At 46.1% G+C, this 19,045-nt stretch overlaps 1 protein-coding gene across 3 annotated transcripts; it reads left to right on the top strand.

The window, feature by feature from the left end:
• Positions 1-721: 721 nt before the first annotated feature.
• On the top strand, positions 722-14,463 carry ctbp1 (C-terminal binding protein 1). 3 transcript variants are annotated; one of them, XM_069697094.1, is made up of 11 exons: positions 722-779; positions 2,635-2,683; positions 3,318-3,461; positions 6,816-6,970; positions 7,120-7,264; positions 7,383-7,589; positions 7,797-8,011; positions 11,542-11,672; positions 11,780-11,907; positions 12,546-12,663; positions 12,781-14,463. In XM_069697094.1, the coding sequence occupies exons 3-11, from the start codon at positions 3,401-3,403 to the stop codon at positions 12,965-12,967; spliced, it is 1,347 nt and encodes a 448-aa protein (XP_069553195.1). In that variant the 5' UTR covers positions 722-779; positions 2,635-2,683; positions 3,318-3,400; the 3' UTR covers positions 12,968-14,463. The 3 variants fall into 3 exon arrangements, with proteins under 3 accessions (XP_069553195.1, XP_069553196.1, XP_069553194.1); XM_069697095.1 differs by lacking the exon at positions 722-779 and adding an exon at positions 1,250-1,319; XM_069697093.1 differs by lacking the exons at positions 722-779; positions 2,635-2,683; positions 3,318-3,461 and adding an exon at positions 3,920-4,532.
• Positions 14,464-19,045: the final 4,582 nt, after the last annotated feature.

Here is a 19,045-nt window from a genome sequence, read left to right as displayed (position 1 = left end):
TATTTTTAAATGTTTATATCTGTTTTTATGTGAAACACTGCATGTAATTCTCTTGCTGCAAAGCACTTTGAGCTGTATTTCTTGTATGAAAGGTGCTATAGGAATAAAGTTTATTATTATTATTATTTCAGTAGCAATGGCTTAGGACATTTGCAAATTCACGTCCATTTCTATTGCTTTCATGCAGGTTGCAAAATGTATTCATCTAAGTTATCCAACAATTATTTGGTCGGTGGAAGGAACCGCCACTTAATCTCAAGTCAATTTTATGTTTGGGGGAGAAATATGCTTTGCGGGAATTGTATTACAGCTATCTGTAATAGGGTTATAATTACATGGATTTCGCGGAAAAAAAAAAAAAAAAAAAAAAAAAATCAATGGGTATTTATTTATTTATTTATTTTGAAGACTTGAACAGCGGAACTTAAAAGTGCATCAAAAAAAAAAAAAAAAAAAAAAAGTTCGCGATAAACTGTGAGCAGACTTGTTGCGCTTGACGAGTCCTTGCGCGTCTTCGTCGTTCCGCCGTGGAAGGTGAGGGCGCTCCTTCAGTCCACGGAAGCTTTTTCACAGACGGCCTGACCCCCCCCCCCCCCACACACACCTCCTCCCCCACCTCCTCTCTCTCTCTCTCTCTCCCCCCTCCACCCCCGACGGCCACCCCCTCCCCCTATCAACAAGCCACTTCCTCTTTTGTCTAATTTCATGGCGACCGGGAGAGAGGGAACACCACGGACGCGCGCACACCGCTCAGCACTCCTCAAAGAGTTTAATTCAGGGTAAATAATCATCGTTGTTGTTTTTTTTTTTTTTTTTTTTTTTTTCCCCCCTCCTTCCCTCCTTCCCTCCTTCCTTCCTCCTCTTCGATATTTTCCTTCTTCGCGGTTCTCCAAAGTAGATCCGACTTGAATTCAATCATGTGGCCGATTCACATTTCCCCGCAGACTTGAATGTTTTCTCCCCCTCTCCTCCTCCACCTCCTCCACCTCCTCCTCCACCTCCTCCGCCGCACTCACTCCTCTCCGGGTCGGATATATATTTCAGGTTTTTCAGCGGCTCTCCCGACGACACGCCGGCCGGGCCGGAGCTCCTCTCCGCCCGCAGCGCTCTCACACACGCAGCGGCACGCTGAGTTAACGGCGCTGGTTGGCTAGCTAGCGTTAGCAACACACACACACAAAAAAAAAAAAAAAAAAAAAAAAAACGCCGCCTCGCAGATGTAGTTTTTTTTTTTTTTTTTTTTTTTGGGGTCGAAAGGAGTTTGTATCGACACGTTTCGCTGCTGAATTACACCAAACGCTGCGCGCCGCCGCTTCGAGGTTGTTGTTTTGTTGTTGTTGTTGTTGTTTTGTGGGCAATAATCCGCGTTTTGTGTGTTTAATTTAAAACGTGATCCTCTCGAGATGTTTGTGTTGGTGTTAAGCTAGCCAGCTAGCTGGCGTGTGCTATATGTGTGTGTGTGTGTGTGTGTGTTTTTTTTTTTTAAGTTGAGCTCGGATCGCCGTTCAGAAGTTGTTGTTAGCTGAACTCGCTCGGACTGGACGAACTGAGGACGAGGTCTTCGTCACATACGTGACTTAAATGTTTGTAATGTTCCCACGAAACGCTTCAATACGATCCGCCATTCATTGGAAGTAGATTAGGATCGGGCTAGCTAGCGCCCAGAAAGCTAAGTCGGTTAACGGTCCCGGTTGTTGATGTTTCCAGGCTGAACTCGTTGCTGGAAGAAAGAAAGTATTTAAATCCTTTATTTTTATTATTTTTTATTGAAGTATAAACTCCTCGTACCGCGTTTTAAATACACTCCGCTGCACGTGTTACTCCTGCTTTCTGAAGGATTATCGGCAAAAATGTACTGAAAAGTTCTCAAAAGTAAAAGTACACACTCGGGTCGTGTACTTTTTGTTTTAATGTCGTAGTTATTTAAAGTTTAGTTGTTGTTGTTTTTTTAACACTGTTGGTTAGTTTCATCTTCAGTGATGCATCTTTGTTTATGTAAAATGATATTTGTGTTGCTGTCCTGTTACGACTAGTAACTCTGAAGAAGTCACCGAGCTCGTAGAAATAGTCATTTATTGACCCGAGTGTGTTTTTAAAATCATGTATTTTATCTTAGGAAGTGAAAGAATATCCTCAAACACTAAAGGGACATTTAATCCTTCGGTTTATCAGACAAATTCAAAACCACCACATTTGAAAATACATGGTTTTCAGAAAAGGGTATGAACAAACTGTACTCTTAAAAGAAACTAAATGAACGAAGCTGCATGCAATGAAAAATAATCAGAATACAACTACCTTGAATTTTTGCTTCTATACATCTATCGATACATATATATATATATATTGGTTGAGTAAATGTGCTTAGTTACGAAAAAGATAAAAGTGAAGTGACTGTGAGCCGGCCCGAAGGAGTCTTGAGAAGAAAAAACAAAAAACGTGTCACTGGAGGGGGGGCGGGGGACGCTCGCTCACAACACCGTATTTTGTTAATTTCTGAGTATGTAATTGTGGAAATTTCAAAATGCGGTTATCGTGGTGTCGTCGTCGTCTTCTTATCAAGACGCCTGCAGTGACACCCGCCGTGTGACAGTATCCTAATCTAAAGTCAATATCCTGTTGGTTTCTTCACAGCTGAAACGAAGTTGTCAACCTGACTTGCACAACAGACATCGTCCTCCAGGTGAGTGTCACTGGACTCGTTATTACACATTTATAACCCCCCCCCCCCAAAAAAAACAAAACAACAACAACTGGTCAGACTTCAAGTTCACTGTCGTCATGTCCTTGTTTTAAAAGTCACTTGTAAATGTTCAGGGTTTTCCCTCTCGTTACAACACATGAACTACGCATCCAAGTGTTGTTTTTTTCACAGCACTTAAGTGAACAGAAAAAAAACACTTTTGAGTGCAGACGATGGGAGGATGAGAACATTGCAGTTCAAATTATTCACTATGAGCCTTGTTTTGGTGATTATCGTTTGTTTATGGCACACTGCGCGTTTTTTCTTTTTATAAAAATTTGGAACGATAATAGTCCAAAATTAAGTGAAAAGGCACTTTTTAACCACCCACTGCGACCACGTCACCCCTCCAGAAAATGAAGGAACCTGATACATATACCCCGATATACTTCAGGCAAGTGTGGGCACTGCTAATTTTAATTGTGCTGATCCATTTTTTGCTCCCCCCCCCGCCCCCCTAAAGTTTGGATTATTAGTCCTTCAGAACATGAAGTTATTCAGACGGTTACATGTGGAAATAGAAACGTGAACTATTCTCTTTTCTTTGCTGACTGGATTCCCCGTTTGTGTGCAGGTGAAACTAAGTGGACATCAGTAAGAGGCCCCGCCAGCACTTGGATCTGTTCTTCTCTGTCCCAGGTTAAGCCTACTTGGTCTATGGCTCTGATGGACAAGCACAAACAGGTCAAGCGGCAGAGACTTGACCGCATTTGTGAGGGTGAGAGTTCATAAATACTCATACATACTGTATACACACACACACACACACACACACACACACACACACACACACACACACACACACACACACACACACGTGTATATTATATTTTCCTTTGGGGATCAGTCAAGTGCATATCTATAAAGTAAAAGTAAATATGTGGGAGCCTGTGTATATGGGCCATATGTGTTTTTTTGTTAAGTACTGAATTAAAACTATCATACCCAGAGTCGTACAGTTAACACTTGAAATTTGAAAAATTTTCAAATATTGATCAAAGTTTCTGCATTTTTTTTTAAAAACCAGATGCTGAAGGTGTCCCCACTATATTTGTATGATTTTGCTCTTCGGCGGTCGCCTTTAATATATTATGGTGTTGCTTTAGGAATATTGTGGTCTGTTTTGTGTAACAATAATGAGATCATATTGATGAACACACTTTACTGTGGTCTTTACCTGATGCAGAGACCTCGGTAGTATTTCTCGCTTCCTCTCAGTGCATTTGAGAGTGAAGGAGGATACTCTGTAAGACTGCTATGTGAGAAATGCACTTTGTGGAGATCACTGCAAATAAGTCAACTTTTTGACTTTGCCAGTGCATTTGGGGGGGTTGGTCCAGAGCAGGTTTCTTTGAGATGTGGTTTGGAGAGTGAAGGAGGAGATCAGACATAACGGTGCGCTAAAATGGAGGGAAGAGTCTGGGAGAGTCTCTGGAGACGGGTGAGAGCAAGAGGACAAGGTGAAGGGTCGCGGCCGCAGCTACAGGGAAACGGGCCAGCTGTCTCTTTAAAAAACGACAACAGCCCAAACCGCCCTCAGCTTCGGCTATGCTAATGAGGTTAGTGCTGGTTGGCCAGCTCTCAATGGGGCCGCCTGTGATTGGAGGCTGGCCGTGGGGGAGGGGCTGGGCGTGGATGACAGCTGGGATCCAGTCAGCCAAGAGCAGGCTGGCGGAGAGAGAGAGAGGGAGGAAAAAAAAAAAAAAGAGAGCTATAGAGGGAGAGCAAGGCGAGGGAGAGAGAGAGAGAGAGAGAGAGGAAGACAGGCTGACAGACTTCATAATGCAAGGTTAGGCCCGGTGCTCATGTGTTTTCTATTTTGCCATGTGTTTTTGAAATTTGCGAACTGTGGGTGGAGAGATCTAAGGTTTGGGTGTGGTGCAGCTATGCGTGTGCAGTTTCCCTTTTATGTTCGGTGTGTATTGGTGTTGTCGCAGCCGTTAAGAAGGAACTACTGAATTGTGTGTGTGTGTGTGTGTGTGTGTGTGTGTGTGTGTGTGTGTCTGGCTGCGTCTGGGTGGAGTACTGCTGCTTGCTGCATTATCATCGTTTTTTTTTTTTTGCTGCCCCTCCCCCCTCACCTCTTACTCTAAACTACAGCCAGAGGGAGAGAGGAGAGGAGGAGGGAGCGAGGGCAAAGAAAGGGAGAGGGAGGGAGAATGAATGAATCACTGAATGAATTGTATTGTGTGCACGGCCATGCTTGCTCTTCGTAGGCCTTGGGTATGCCAATGTCCTTTACTCAAATTACTCTGTGTGTAGGCAGACCTACTTGGATATATATTTTTTCAGAGGAGGTCTTTGTGATGAAGCTTTTCGGGTTTTTCAACATAGTAAGAGTCTCTTTGTGCTTTCAGTGTGTTGCAGTAGGCATGATAGCATTCTTGAGCCATCTGCAATGAATGTGAATCACACTGCAAAATGGAGTGCATCCGATCGTACATTGTGTAAAGGCAGCAGGCTATACATACAGGATATGTCTTTTCTATCGGTTTTTTTTTTTCCCCCTGTGTGAATTTCATCCATGCATTGGGAAATGCTCAGACGTCAGAGGAAGCGTTCACAAATATTTGTTTTCCACCCTCCGCTACCAGCTCCCTTTTCCTCCTCGGCAGTCTCACCATTACGTCCTGCCCTCTGTCCAAGTAAATGTTCCAGCCAGACACACACTCCCCCACCATGGGAAACACACACACACACACACACACACACACACACACACACACACACACACACACACACACACACACACACACACACACACACACACACACACACACACACACCTGTCACCCAGCGGAGACAAGATAGCGTGCACTGGTGCCTATGTGGAGTTAGCCCAAGCCTAAAACTGCTGAGGAGCCAGTAATAGAGGGAGAGGTGTAAAAAAAGCAATATGCAGTGATTCGGCAGAGATGTGGCGTTTTTATTTGTGGCATTGATTTGGTTTTTGACAAGCAACATTTCTTTTGTTGGCAGAATGCTAAATGGCCAAATGTGCAGCTGTTTGCCACCAGTGTGTGTGTGTGTGTGTGTGTGTGTGTGTGTGTGTGTGTGTGTGTGTGTGTGTGTGTGTGTGTGTGTGTGTGTGTGTGTGTGTGTGTGTGTGTGTGTGTGTGTTAGTGTGTTTTGGTATGTGTCTGATGAAAGGCAGTGAACAAGAAAAATAGGAAGCAGGGACTGTGCCAGACAGCAGAATTTAGGTCATGACTCAGACCCCCTCATGAACCCCCACCGCCTCCTCCCAGAGACCCCACAGATTTCTCCACCCCTCCCCCAGCCGCCATACTCCCATCACCTCTCCCCCTGCCGTCTCAGCCCCCTCCTCTGTGTGTGTCCTCTGCTCATACAGTAGGCAGTTCAAGTTCCCTGAATTAACACTTGGGGTCTGCTTCATAAACCGGAGTCTGATCTTCCCCTTTAAGCCCAGAGTCTGAGACGCTGAGGAGAACAGAGATGACTCCATGAAGACTGGATGCTGTATATTGGCTCCTAAACAGAGCTGGCGTTCAATACCAAATAGGCCTGACTGCCGGACACTCTCCGTGCCCCATCACAGATTTGGTTACACTTACATGTTTCGTCACCTTAAATCCCCCGCTCGCGAAGAGGCGCACATCGTCGTGGTTGTTCACTTCGGCTGCTGGTGGACGTGTTGGAAAGAGCGAGTCATTAAAGTCTTGAGTTATTATTGTCTGAGGAGTGTGGCGCTTCGCCCCGTTAAGTTTAGCTATGTGTGCGGAGGGATTTTGTCGTGAGGGTACGATGCCTTGCATCACGTCCAGACATGGGAAAAGCAGACCGTTGAGTCACTAACCTCCAGCTTAACTTAACTGGTTCTGCAAAGCGAGCGGTTGGTCGCCGTGTCGTCAACAAGCTGCGTCACTCCTCTGACAGAGAGACGGGAAACGATTGTGTGACGACGGAATTTAGAGAAAAAAAAATAGCTCAAATGCCCCTGATGTGCATTGGTACCCTTCTTATTTGTGTGTGTGTGTGTTTAAAAAAAAAAAAATTAAAAAAAATGAATGGACATTTGTAGCTAACGCGTTTTTCTTTCCGGCGTACTCAGGTATCCGACCCCCCATCCTTAATGGGCCAATGCACCCGCGGCCCCTGGTGGCCCTGCTGGACGGGCGCGACTGCACTGTGGAAATGCCCATCCTCAAAGATGTGGCCACGGTGGCTTTCTGCGATGCCCAGTCCACACAAGAGATTCATGAGAAGGTAGAGGCGACACAACACACGTCAACACAACACAGTTCAAAAGGGGAATGCTTTTCCCAAAAAAACATTGTATTTCAGACACTGTACGAGATGAAAGCGGACCGTCTCCGCAATACGGCCTTTTTTTCAAATTCATTTGTCGGCTCTAGGTGCTAAATGAGGCGGTGGCTGCTCTGCTGTACCACACTATCACTCTATCCAGAGACGACTTGGAAAAGTTTAAAGGCCTACGAGTAATTGTCCGGATTGGCTCCGGCTTCGACAACGTTGACGTCAAAGCAGCTGCCGAGCTTGGTGAGAGGATCAAACTTTAAACTTATTTCCAGTGACCCGCGGTCGGCCGTGAGCGCGCGGTGGAGCAACATGCAGAGTGGTTCATATTTCTTCCCCTCCTTTTCTACCGGTCATCCAGGCATCGCCGTCTGTAACGTGCCAGCGTCCTCCGTTGAGGAGACGGCCGACACTTCGCTATGTCTGATTCTCAACCTGTACAGGCGAGTCACCTGGATGCACCAAGCTCTACGGGAGGGAACCCGAGCCTCCAGCGTGGAGCAGATCAGGGAGGTGGCTGGCGGCGCCGCTCGTATCAGGGGCGAGACGCTGGGCATTATCGGCCTCGGTGAGTGAAGAGCGTGCATTTGTTGTCACAGTTTGTTTCATCAAAGATTGTATTTGTCTTATTGATTTGTAATTTAACAAGGATCGATTTGATGAAGTGCTTCAGTGCTTGATCCGCTTAGTCAACAAGTTGCAACAAGATTTCTGTTTTAGGATCAGCCAGCGCACCTCAACGGCAGTTTATAACCGATCTCCTTGGTTTTTGCAGGACGCGTCGGTCAAGCGGTGGCTCTGCGGGCCAAGGCCTTCGGCTTTGGCGTGATCTTTTATGACCCCTACCTGCCCGATGGCGTGGAGCGCTCACTGGGCCTGCAGCGAATGGCCACCCTGCAGGACCTCCTCATCCACTCTGACTGCGTATCCCTGCACTGCAGCCTCAACGAGCACAACCACCACCTCATTAATGACTTCACCATCAAACAGGTGTGTGGACGCACTTTGAACGTTCAAACGGAGTTGTTTCTTTCACGTGCGCCTCATCGGTAGCTTTGTTTTTGCAAGAAATAGTCAAGTCAGTTCATTTGTCGGTACATTTAAACACAACGCAGGTTGACTAATTTGCTGCACGCGGACGTAAAAACACATTAGGCCAAGAAAACAAAGTTACGTCGCACGAAGAAGAGTCAGTCTGGATCTAAGAACCGGCAAAAGCTGGATTCAGCCGGAACCGGCTGCGTCGAGACCAAGCTTGCGATGTGCCGCGTTGCATCTCAGCAGCAGCCCAGAAGCCGCTCGGCGCTTCGCGACACTAAAACTACGCTCGTAGTTTATTTTTGACGAGAGACGGCCAGAGATATTGTGTAGCTGCACAGAGCGGATCGTCGGCATGAAGTCAGACACGGGAAGGCTATCGAGAAACGGGTCCATTTTCACAAATGAAGCACCCACCGCCGCCGTCAATGCCCCCAGTCTTCGGAGTAGGACAAGAAATGCATTCTTCTCCTGTCGCAGGCTCTGTATGTGAAATAGTTAAGAAATGGATAATGGGATGAATATATTTTCAACAACTACAACACAGAAAACTGCATTGACGTTGTCTGTGGGTTGCAGCGCATTGTAAGAAATGGCAACGACAAACACAAGTTTTACAAAACATTTAACAACGTGGCTTGCCGAGATGAACTAAAATCAAGGAAAATTGACCAAATCAGGAGGTCAATAAAACCAAGCAGACAAAACGTGAAGCTTCTGAAATGTTTGCTGCGTTACGCACCAGACGTGACGGGACATTTTCTCCATTTAGGCGCCGATACACAGCAATACATATTATCCTGTGCTGAACAGGCAGCCAAAGTAAGGAGGCCAGATTAGGTGAAATGTGCTCGTGCTTACGAGCACAGGACATTGACGTCTGGCCCGTTCCACCATACAAAGAATTAATAATAGTCCACCCTTGAAGTAGTAGTCGTAGTAGGAGAAGCACGAGTGACCATCTCAAAGTCCTTAAAAGAAAAGGACGGACGGGACTTTAGGAAGAGCTCTTATCTGTCGGAAACTGATTTAAAAGAGGAATTAAAAATAACACCCAGTAGTGGGCCATAGAGATGAGGTGAAATATTATCAAGTGACACTTCTGTTAGACGAGAGGGATCGAGCAGCAAAATATTTGTTTGATCTTTATTGAGATTGAAAACATTTTGCGAGAGCTAAGCTTTAACTTCAGTTTAGCGACTTATTAAAGAACTTACAGAAGAGGTAGAGTCAGGTTTGAGCAGCACATCGACGTATTATCGGCATAAACGGGATCAGAAATATTGTGTGTTGAAAAAGAGACTCGAGAGGCAGCACTATAAAAACAATACCGGACCCAAAATGGACCTTTTGAGGCGCCCCTCAGGTCGGAGGCGGCGGCTGAGAAGTGTAGTCCCCACAGCTAACAGAAGCATCCATCAAGTCAGATGTGATTTCAACCCATAAGAGGAAAAGGTCCGAGGCACTCTTCTGTCGCGAAAAATAAAAAGCCTTCATCCAGATGGCAAGTTCATGGTGAAATTATAAACAGAAGAACAAATGCCAAAACCGTTAAAAGCGAACAGGGTTACAACCGACGCGTGGCGGCGGACGTAGCCGTCGTCGGGGTGGAAGGCCCAGCACACAATCCCCCTCTAGTACACGCAGTGAAGGCTTTTTAGTTTTTGCCAGAAGAGAGCCTCGAACTTTTCACCACTTTTTTAAACAGCACCTTCGCCACTAGTTTGAAGTCCCAAGAGCACCCCGGGCCTTTTCTTTCTCTGAGAATGTAAACCAGTTGACAGCAGAGCCTCGGGTACCGGCAAACTGCTCGAGACGGGCGACGAGAGTCTCCGTGGCCCGTGTAACACAAGGACAGCAGGATCACCAGAATGAGTAACGGATCATGGAAATCTTTGTAAGGGCGGATTCAGTGCTGTGACGTGACCTAAAACCGGACTGACAAAAATCTCGCAAATGCCATCGCTGCTTATTCAATTCAATGCGATTTTATTGATGTAGCGCCACGTCACAACACGGGTTATTGTCATGGCACTTAACACGTCCGAGTCCTTGCAGCAAGATTTTACAATATCAGACAGAGACTTACGCTGGAAAACGATGCCTTTTGTGGCCACGGCGCGGTAGGAATTGGTCCAAAATGGATCGGTAGGGTCCAAAGTTGCCTTGTTTATGAGAATACGCTCTGTTGCGCGGTTCAAACTACCGTGGGACTGAAGCAGCAGTTAGTAGCCAGGCAATGATTTATAACGGTTGAGAAACACGGCCCAATTACACCAAAAAACTTCTTTTTTTTTTTTTTAAAGAAACCAGAAGGAATGACGTCCGGGTTTTTGGTTTTTGTGGTTTTCAGTCGGTCGACAGTTTTAGTGGAGGAGGGAGACGGAGACGGGCTCAAACTGATCCAACACCTGAGGCAAAGTGGGCGAAATGGATGCAGCACGGTGATAAGACGTAACCCGGGACCTACGTTTAGTAACCGTGTCCCGAAAGCGTCTCCGAAAATTGTCACAGCGCAGGAGACAAATGCACCCGTGGTGGGGGCGGTGGGGGCGGCAGGAGCACCGACAGAGTTAAACGTTGTTGACGAGGATTCTTGGCAGTGGCTTGAAACTAAGTGTGAATAGTATTTGTTCTTCGCAGCCTTAACAGCATCCTGCTATTTAGTTAAAGCTAAGTCTGTTTTCCATTTTCACTCCGTTCTCCTGTGTTTCTGTCTGCCTGCCAGAATAGTTTCATTAGCATCCAGTAGGATTTAATTAAGATGTACTTGTGTTATCTTGCCATCACGCGGCCTGCATTTCTGCTGCGTCGTAGAACTTTTACCGTCAGACGTCTCTGGTCGGTGGGTTTGGTCGCATTAAAGTGTATCGAAATCCGGATATATTTATCGCGCCTACACCATCGTGATCATCTTATAAAATCAGGTTTAATGACGCCCGGTCCCTCACCCCCCTCCCACTCCCCCGTGCGCGAGGAGAGAAAAAGCTGTGCGGTTGCTGCGATGGGGTCGTCGCGTTAATTCTCGCGGTTACGGTGGAAATAGTATAAATTCAACACCGGCATCAGCTAATTAAATTGCCGCTTTGGCACATTGGCAGCGTCGTCAGATTTGTTTTAATGAATTGAGGAATGGAGGAAAACAAAAATTGCCCCTCGGCCTGTCAAGTCTAATGTGCCGAACCCCCGAAGCGTCTGTTCGCGCTGGTGAAATAAGGAGGCTCCAACACTGCCAGCAAAGATCAGCGTTCCGTTTTTATATGCAGCTTAAATCAGTTGTAACTTTGCTCGAACCAAACGTTGCCTCCATGTTGTTTGGCAGACGGTGTCAGAGATCGGAAGAACAGACGCAGATTCTCTTAATTGCCAAATTACGTTGATCTGTACTGTTGGAATTTGCTGAAAAGTGTAAAGTCTCAGCCCGCTGCTGGCTCTGCTCCACGTGGTTCAATCATATTGTTACCTCCCCCACTGTGATACAGATGCGTCAAGGAGCCTTTTTGGTCAACACGTCAAGAGGCGGCCTGGTTGACGAAAAAGCACTGGCTCAGGCCCTGAAGGAGGGCCGGATACGAGGGGCCGCCCTGGACGTCCACGAGACGGAACCCTTCAGGTAACCGCGACCCGTCGGGGCCGCCGCGCTGGCCCTCGCACGTCCGCGAGCACGACGCACGACCTTACCGCGCTCCCCTCCGTAACAACCGTATCCCTTCTGAACAGTTTTTCAACAGGTCCTCTGAAGGACGCCCCCAACCTGATCTGTACCCCGCACACATCCTGGTACAGCGAGCAGGCCTCCGTCGAGGCTCGCGAGGAGGCAGCCAGGGAGGTGCGCCGGGCCATCACCGGTAAGACCGTGACGTCGATCTCGTGTCTCACCGAACCCGCGAGTGTAGATTTTGAGTTTTGTGGCCAGAGCAATCGCAGAATTAAGTGCATGTAAAAAGGGAGCTCGTGATGTCACATCTGACTGATTACTTCATATAGATGCTCCTCAACAAACCCCACTGAGCTAACAAAACACAACCCAAATTATATTATGTTTATATCATTTAACCTGCTCTTGGATAAAATGAGTCAATTGAAAGTTTGAAAACGGAGAACAACAACCGTTATAATTTCTTCGGTGCCTGACATCACGTCATGAACTCGCTTGTTTTATCTGACCAAAACTATGAGATATTCACCCAACTCGTGTTTGACATGTCTGGCTCATGTTTTGACTCTCTTAACTTTCTTTTCCCAGTCTTGAAATAGCTATTGCAAATTGTTGAAGCCAATGTCTAGGATAAGATTACATAAGTTGCCTCCAAACGGCATTAATTAAACGCGGTGATGAGGCCGCGATAACATGGCTGTAAAAACAACACCGGCGTGACACATCCTCGGTGGCCCTTGTATTGCACTGGCGAACACGAGTAGCATGAACTTGTCTTTTGATTTTGAACCTCCGCGGAGTCGTAACGGTCTGATTCCCTCGCTCCAGGGCGTATCCCCGACAGTCTGAAGAACTGTGTTAATAAGGAGTATCTGATGGCAGCCTCTCAGTGGCCCAGCATGGAGGCAGCTACTGTTCACCCAGAACTTAACGGAGCCACCTACAGGTGAGAGGAGGGGATGTAGAGGATGACAAATGACAGAGATCACACATCATCAGTCTTTGTCCTGAGGCTGAACATGGAGCGGCTCTCATGTGACTCTTTTGCTGTTGCGTTTTTAAGATTTCCTCCAGGTCTGATCAATGTTGCAGCAGCGGGGGGTCTCCCAGGAGCCAGCGCAGGCGTTGAGAGCCTGGTTTCAGGAACCCTGGCGCATGGCATCGCCCCCGTCTCCCACCCCCCTCACGCCCCATCTCCAGGGCAGCCCACTAAGGCCGAAGCCGACAGAGACATCCCCTCCGACCAATAGCCCCCTCCCGCCGCCGCCAGCACATTCCGTCATCTCTGGAAACCAACCTGCCCCCCCCCCCACACACCTCCCCCTACACCTCCCAGGATCAGACACAACCCGACCCTCCAGTACATCGGCAGCACCAGTTTGACCTGACGTGGATCTACAGTCCTTTCTCAGATCACATAACCAGCCCAGGAGTGACCTATCCACAGCTAGCCCCCATGCCACCCACCACCCCGTCCCTCCTCATCTCACCCACCATCTCCCCCCCCTCCCCCCTCACTCCCCTACTACGTCAGCAATAACTGCGTTCTCAAGGATTCAATGATTGGATTGGTTAATTTCCTTAGTTGGCTGTTGTTTTAATGGAAAGTTGATCTGTTGTGGTTCTAGGTGTTAATGTTTGTTTTGTAAAAAAAAAAAGAAAAAAAAATTGCATTTCTGACATGAGGCTTTACAGTCTACCGCCTCCTGCAGTCACCCTCTGGTTCTGACCACTAGAGGCACAGAGACAGAAAGGTTCAAGTCCCACTTTGTACATTAATGGCTCATGTTACTGCCCTCTTCTTCTTCTTTCTTTCTTTTTTTTCTTTCTTTTCTTCTGTCTCCCTCCACCTCTCCTATGATGGAGGGGAAAATGTGTACTGAAGTAAACCAGACAGAGTCACGTACATTACATCCTGTTGTCCCCAACAAGCTTCTAGCTACCACTCAGCCCACGTTCGCCCTTCTCCCTCCTGACACTGTGGTCAGAGGGATCCATTGTGCTGTCAGTGTGGCGCTCCCCGACCGTCAAAGTATGCTTTAGCTGCTCTGCTCATACTTAATCCTTTAAAGAGGGACACCCAATATTGGTTTTTTTGTTGTTTTTTTTAACCTTTTTTCTGCTGTGATTGTCTAGTTTTAGGACAGTCATCCCTGGTTTTACAAACGCTTTCATGAGACGGTAGCTTATCAGAGAACCTCGGCGCCTCGGTATGAATCTCCATCTCCTGCCAGCAGCCAGAGGTGCTGTGTGTGAGGTCCTGAGCTCACAGTGCCCACACACAATCCAATTCTTGCTCTTTTTTTTTTTTTTTTTCTCCTCGGGAGAAAAACAGCAGCAGGCCAGCGAGCTCGCCAGCAGGGGGCGCCGTCTGGCTGCGCACGGGACAGTTGCAGGTTAGCGATGAAGAACCTGATCACACACACACACACACACACACACACTGCCGACATTCAAAACACAGGGGTGACCAGGGATCGACTACCGCCTTATTATTTGATAAGATCTCGCCACACCACCACCCTACCACCCTGCACCCACCCTCCACTCTTCTCCCACTGTCATGGCCCACCCTCCACTTCCGCTCACGAACCAGTATGCATCCAACCAATTCCTCCACGTGTGAGGGGACGGTAGAGATTAGATTCCCTGTAGGAGCAAAAGGGGACAGTGTTCTTGCATGCTGGCTTTGTTAATGACAGTGGTGTGTGTGTGTGTGTGTGTGTGTGTGTGTGTGTGTGTGTGTGTGTGTGTGTGTGTGTGTGTGTGTGTGTGTGTGTGTGTGTGTGTGTGTGTGTGTGTGTGTGTGTATATGTTCCCTCACCCTGTTATGATAACAAGCTGTTGTCGTTCCAAAGGAATAGTCCCTCGGAGTAACTCTTAAACGCTGTTGCCCTGGTGTCAAGGGAACACCTTTCTAGTACCTCAGTAACAGATATTGAATGTACCGTGCATACCCTTTTATTTTTTGTACAGATTTTCTAGATACGTCTTTACTATTCTTTACTAGAAGGGTTGTGTAATTGTAGCAGTAATGACACAATAATAAAAAAAAAAGAAGAAAAACAAAAAGAAAAAAAAAAGAAAAGAAAATGCCCCATGAAACAATTTGACAAAATCTTTCTAGGTTCGATAAGGTCACTGAATACTCAGGCTTCGAAGCGTATCTTTTTTTTGCCTTTACCCCTTTTTATTTCTTCATTGTGGATTATTCAGCACAATTCAGCTTTCCCATTTCTTGGACTTCAAAGTCTAGTCGATGCGTTTTCGACCTCAAGCTTCCCGGCTAATGAAAATTGGAGAAGAAAAAAAAAAAAAACACAACAAAAGGCGGTCGTCGTGGTCTGCTCGGTTTCTTTTACTAGAACAGTAGTCGTAGGTGCTGATTTCTTTTTAAAAAAAAAAAAAATTGTCCCCTTTATTGTCAAGCTGCTCCAGCTACAGTGCATGTGAGGTCATTTTGAAGGGGAAATACTATTGCCCCCCTTCCTTAACCTCCCCTCCCCTCCCCTCCTCCTCACCCCCCCCCCCCCCAAAAAAAAGTGTTTTCAACCCGAGTTGCCATTTTTGTCGTGGTCAGTTTCCAGTGATGTACAGTTTCCCCCTTCAGAGTCTATGAGAGACATGGAGCATGTCTGTGTCCTGAGATGATAGGCTCCTCTGTCATGTGATGAGTATATATTTTTAAAAAATAAAATAACCCCCATAGTTCGGATTATGAGCATAATAGTAATCTTAAATTTTTTGCTGTTGATGATGATGATGATTATTATATATATTTTTCAGTTCAGCAGTGCACTGTTATGAAAACCATTCTGTTTTATTGTAGGATTTCATTTTTATGAATATGCTGTCTGTGTTCTACATGTTGTACTGAAACATTTCAGCGAAAAACAAGAGACCCCTCTCCCTCCCTCTCCCCCTTCCTCCCCCCCCCCCCCACTCTTTTTTTTTTTATTTTTATTTTTTAAATTTTTAATTCGTCTTCTCCCGCTCGTCCTCTCCAGCTGATATCCCGTGGGCCTTACTTATTCTCTCCCCGTAACAGTAGCTGTTATAGAAAGTCGCCATGGAACCACTCACTGCCTTAATACAGTTGACCACAGCAGGTGAAGTCAGGAGACACACCGAGCCGAAAAAGATCGGGCCTTAGTCACGGCCGCTCCGCGAAAAGCTCCTCACACCCCCGGACAGGCCTGAACTCTCACAGCACCTTGCATTTATTTTATTTTTCTTTTCTTTCTTTCTTTCTTTTTGTTTTAAATGTTTTTCTTTCAGTGATGAACCACATTTAGCCTTGTGTGAACAGTTTTAGCTCCATAAACCCAGTGTGAATTCTTACTGCGCATTAACCGTGTTGTTTTCTTTTCGTTTCTTTTCTGTTTTTTGTTGTTGTTTTTAATAAGTTCCAAGTCAGCTCGGCGGTGTGTCTGTATGCGCGCAGGCTAACGGATAAGCACAGTGTGACGCTCACAGCGCAGCAGCAGCTGATATTTCACTCTTGGGTGTGAGAGCAAACCCACCACCATCACCACCACCATCACCACCACCATCACCACCACCAACCTGGGGCTCTTAAAGCGTCTTCCCCGGCGCGGCCGGAGCCCCGGCGTGGCTGGCAGAAGGCGGGGGAGGGGGGAAGGGAAAGGGGGGTGTTGGGGTTAGATGGGGAGGCATAGCGGACACCGGTGTGGTCTGTCGACAAAAAAAAACAAAAACAAAAAAAAAAATACGGTGAGAGTTGGTCACTTTTTCTCTCTCAGGGTTCAAATGCACACATATCCTCCAGCAGTCGCCCTCCGTCTCGTGTCCCTCCGTCTCGTGTCCCTCGTCCCCCCCACCTCCAGTTTTTCCGCCCCCAGAATGTAGACGAGCCCCCACCGCGCGTTTTCTCTTTAGAAACCTGCTTCCCCCTCGTTCTCCTCTTTGTGCACAGGTCTGAACTTTTGTTTTCTGTTTTGCTTTCTTTTGGCACTGACATCTAACCATCTAACAAGGAATGAATGAACGAATGAATGAATGTTTGGAAGCGACAGTGTGTAACGTTAAAATTGGGAAATGTATTTTTACAACATGTGAACATTTTTTTTTTTTTTCCTCTCACTCATTGTGAATTGATTTTTTTTTTCTTTCACCAGACTGCAAAAACAAACAAAAAAAAAAACACAAATGGAAAAAAAAAAACAACCTCCTGTAACTAGGCTCTTAAGCTTTATTTTTTGTTTTGTTTACTTTTTTATTAGAAACAATCATGTTTGTGATGGTAACTTCCAATGGTAAACTCCACACCGTATTTTAATAAAATCTGAAAAATTAAACACTCGCTTCCTCCTTCTTTTTTTTTTAAATAAACAAAAACCAAAAACTAAACTTTTTAAATAACTGTATTTCTCTGCTGGTACCGTGACCCCTGCTGCGGACTGAAACCTTTTAATTCCTCTTTTTTTTTTTTTGGTCAGTTCCTTTTAAAGAAGTGCTTTATGATCAAGTCATTTCTCATTTGCCAGTATTGTCGTCCCGCTGATGACGCTCTCGGGAGAACTGTGTTTACGAAAGTTTGACCGCAAAACAACAGTTTGTTTACTGCCGAGGCTCTTTTATGCGACAACAAGGGGTTGTGCGGTGCCAGAGTGGCCACAGCTTTACGAGTGGGGCAGAGGAGGTGGGAAAATTTCGGGAAAGGCGGCTTCTGCGCAAACCCACAGGGCAGAGGAGGGCGGCGGGGGGAGGGAGGGAGGGAGGGAGGGGAGGAGGAGGGGGTTATCAGACCCAAAATTGCTTCCACATGCGCGTAACCAGGAGTCTTCTCTTGAAATGGGAGAGATGGATTTTAATTTTCGTTGTGTGATTATTTTCAGCGCTGCAACGGGCAGAGTTAAGAGTATCCCTCCTGCTGTGACATTAGAGCACTCAAGAGTTTATATGAAAGGAACAAAAATCAACGCAACGGAATTAAATAGAGAAGAATTAAAAAAAAAAAAAAAAAGCTCCATCAACTTTTCTAAATCTGGTGCCTACGTTACCCACAAAGCAACTGTGATGCTATAAGAAGGTAGCCTTGAGCGGCTAAGCTCAAGAAGCAACACTGAGGCAGAACGGCAGGCAGCTGCGTGTAAAGCTGATGGAGCTCCCTTTCAACTTCACTGACTTCTTAATTCAGGAAGATCTATATCGATGCGGTGGAAAGGAAATGTCAGTGGGCTTTTTTTTTTATATATCATCCATTCACCTGATAAAACCACAAGTCTACAGCAACCAAGGTGGCCTGTACTTTGTGCCAGCATGCTGCCACAAAGTACAGCTGAGGATGATGGGAATGTCCAGATCTGCTGGTATTTGTCCTCAGACGTAAATCGAACAATGACATGCATGTGTGTACCGAATTTAATGGCAGTTCCTTTAGTTATTCAGACAGTCACTCAAAACTAGAGCGATACTGGATTATTTATTTTTTTGAGTACAAAATTCTGATAATATATCAGCTGACACACACACACACACACACACACACACACACTGTAGATTGTAGTTTTAAGTGTAGCTTCCCAGTGCATAGTTCCTCTCAGGCAGTCCTTACAACGGTTTGGTAGTAAAGCGCCCATATATGCTGACACAAATGCAACAGGCCGATGTCGTCCGCTAAAACCACTGATGTCAACCTCCTTATGGTGCATGGGAAAAAGTCGTGTCATTAAACTTCACCCTCTGGGGACACAATGCATGTTTGGAAAAAAAAAAAATGGAAATCGGTCTAATCGTCGCAGATATTTCAGTCTGCAACAAAAGTATCTCGAACCGGGAGCTGAACTCTTGACTTTAATCATACTAGTTATGTATGTCTTAATGTTATTGTTACTTACTGAAGCTGGAGACCAATAATACATGCCTGTCTCTGTCCAAGTCAGAGACAGGCATGTTACATAACAGTGTGCGGAGCTGAAGGAGGCCCAGGATTCACACACACTTCAAACACTCTTTGGCCCGTCGCTTCTTGAGACCGCCGTTACTCCTGTCAGCTCCCGTGCTGTGCCACCAGATTTTTTTCTATTTGTTTGTTTAGTTCAAGGGGAGGAACGAGGAGGGGGAGGAAGATGGGTCTCCTCAGGTTTGGCAGCACACTGTCGAACTAGTAAAAAACGCCAGTACTGGTTCTCATACTGCTGCTGGGTCAGTCATTTCAGTTAAATGCTGTGTAAAAAAAAAAAGGGTCACACTGCTGCGGTAACTTCTACGGGTTTCGGTGGTGAAATAGAAAACCTCTCAAAGTTAGTCAAAGGTTTTGTACGATTATTCAGCCGAGGTCCAGAAAGGAGAGCTTCAACAGAATA

The sequence above is a fragment of the Brachyistius frenatus genome, unplaced genomic scaffold, assembly GCF_029030835.1.
Source record: "Brachyistius frenatus isolate BFR_SWC_R1_liver_20210118 unplaced genomic scaffold, ASM2903083v1 Contig_22, whole genome shotgun sequence".
Classification (NCBI taxonomy): Eukaryota; Metazoa; Chordata; class Actinopteri; family Embiotocidae; genus Brachyistius; species Brachyistius frenatus.
Note: the sequence above shows the minus strand (reverse complement) of the source record. Positions and strands in the feature narration are given on the sequence as shown.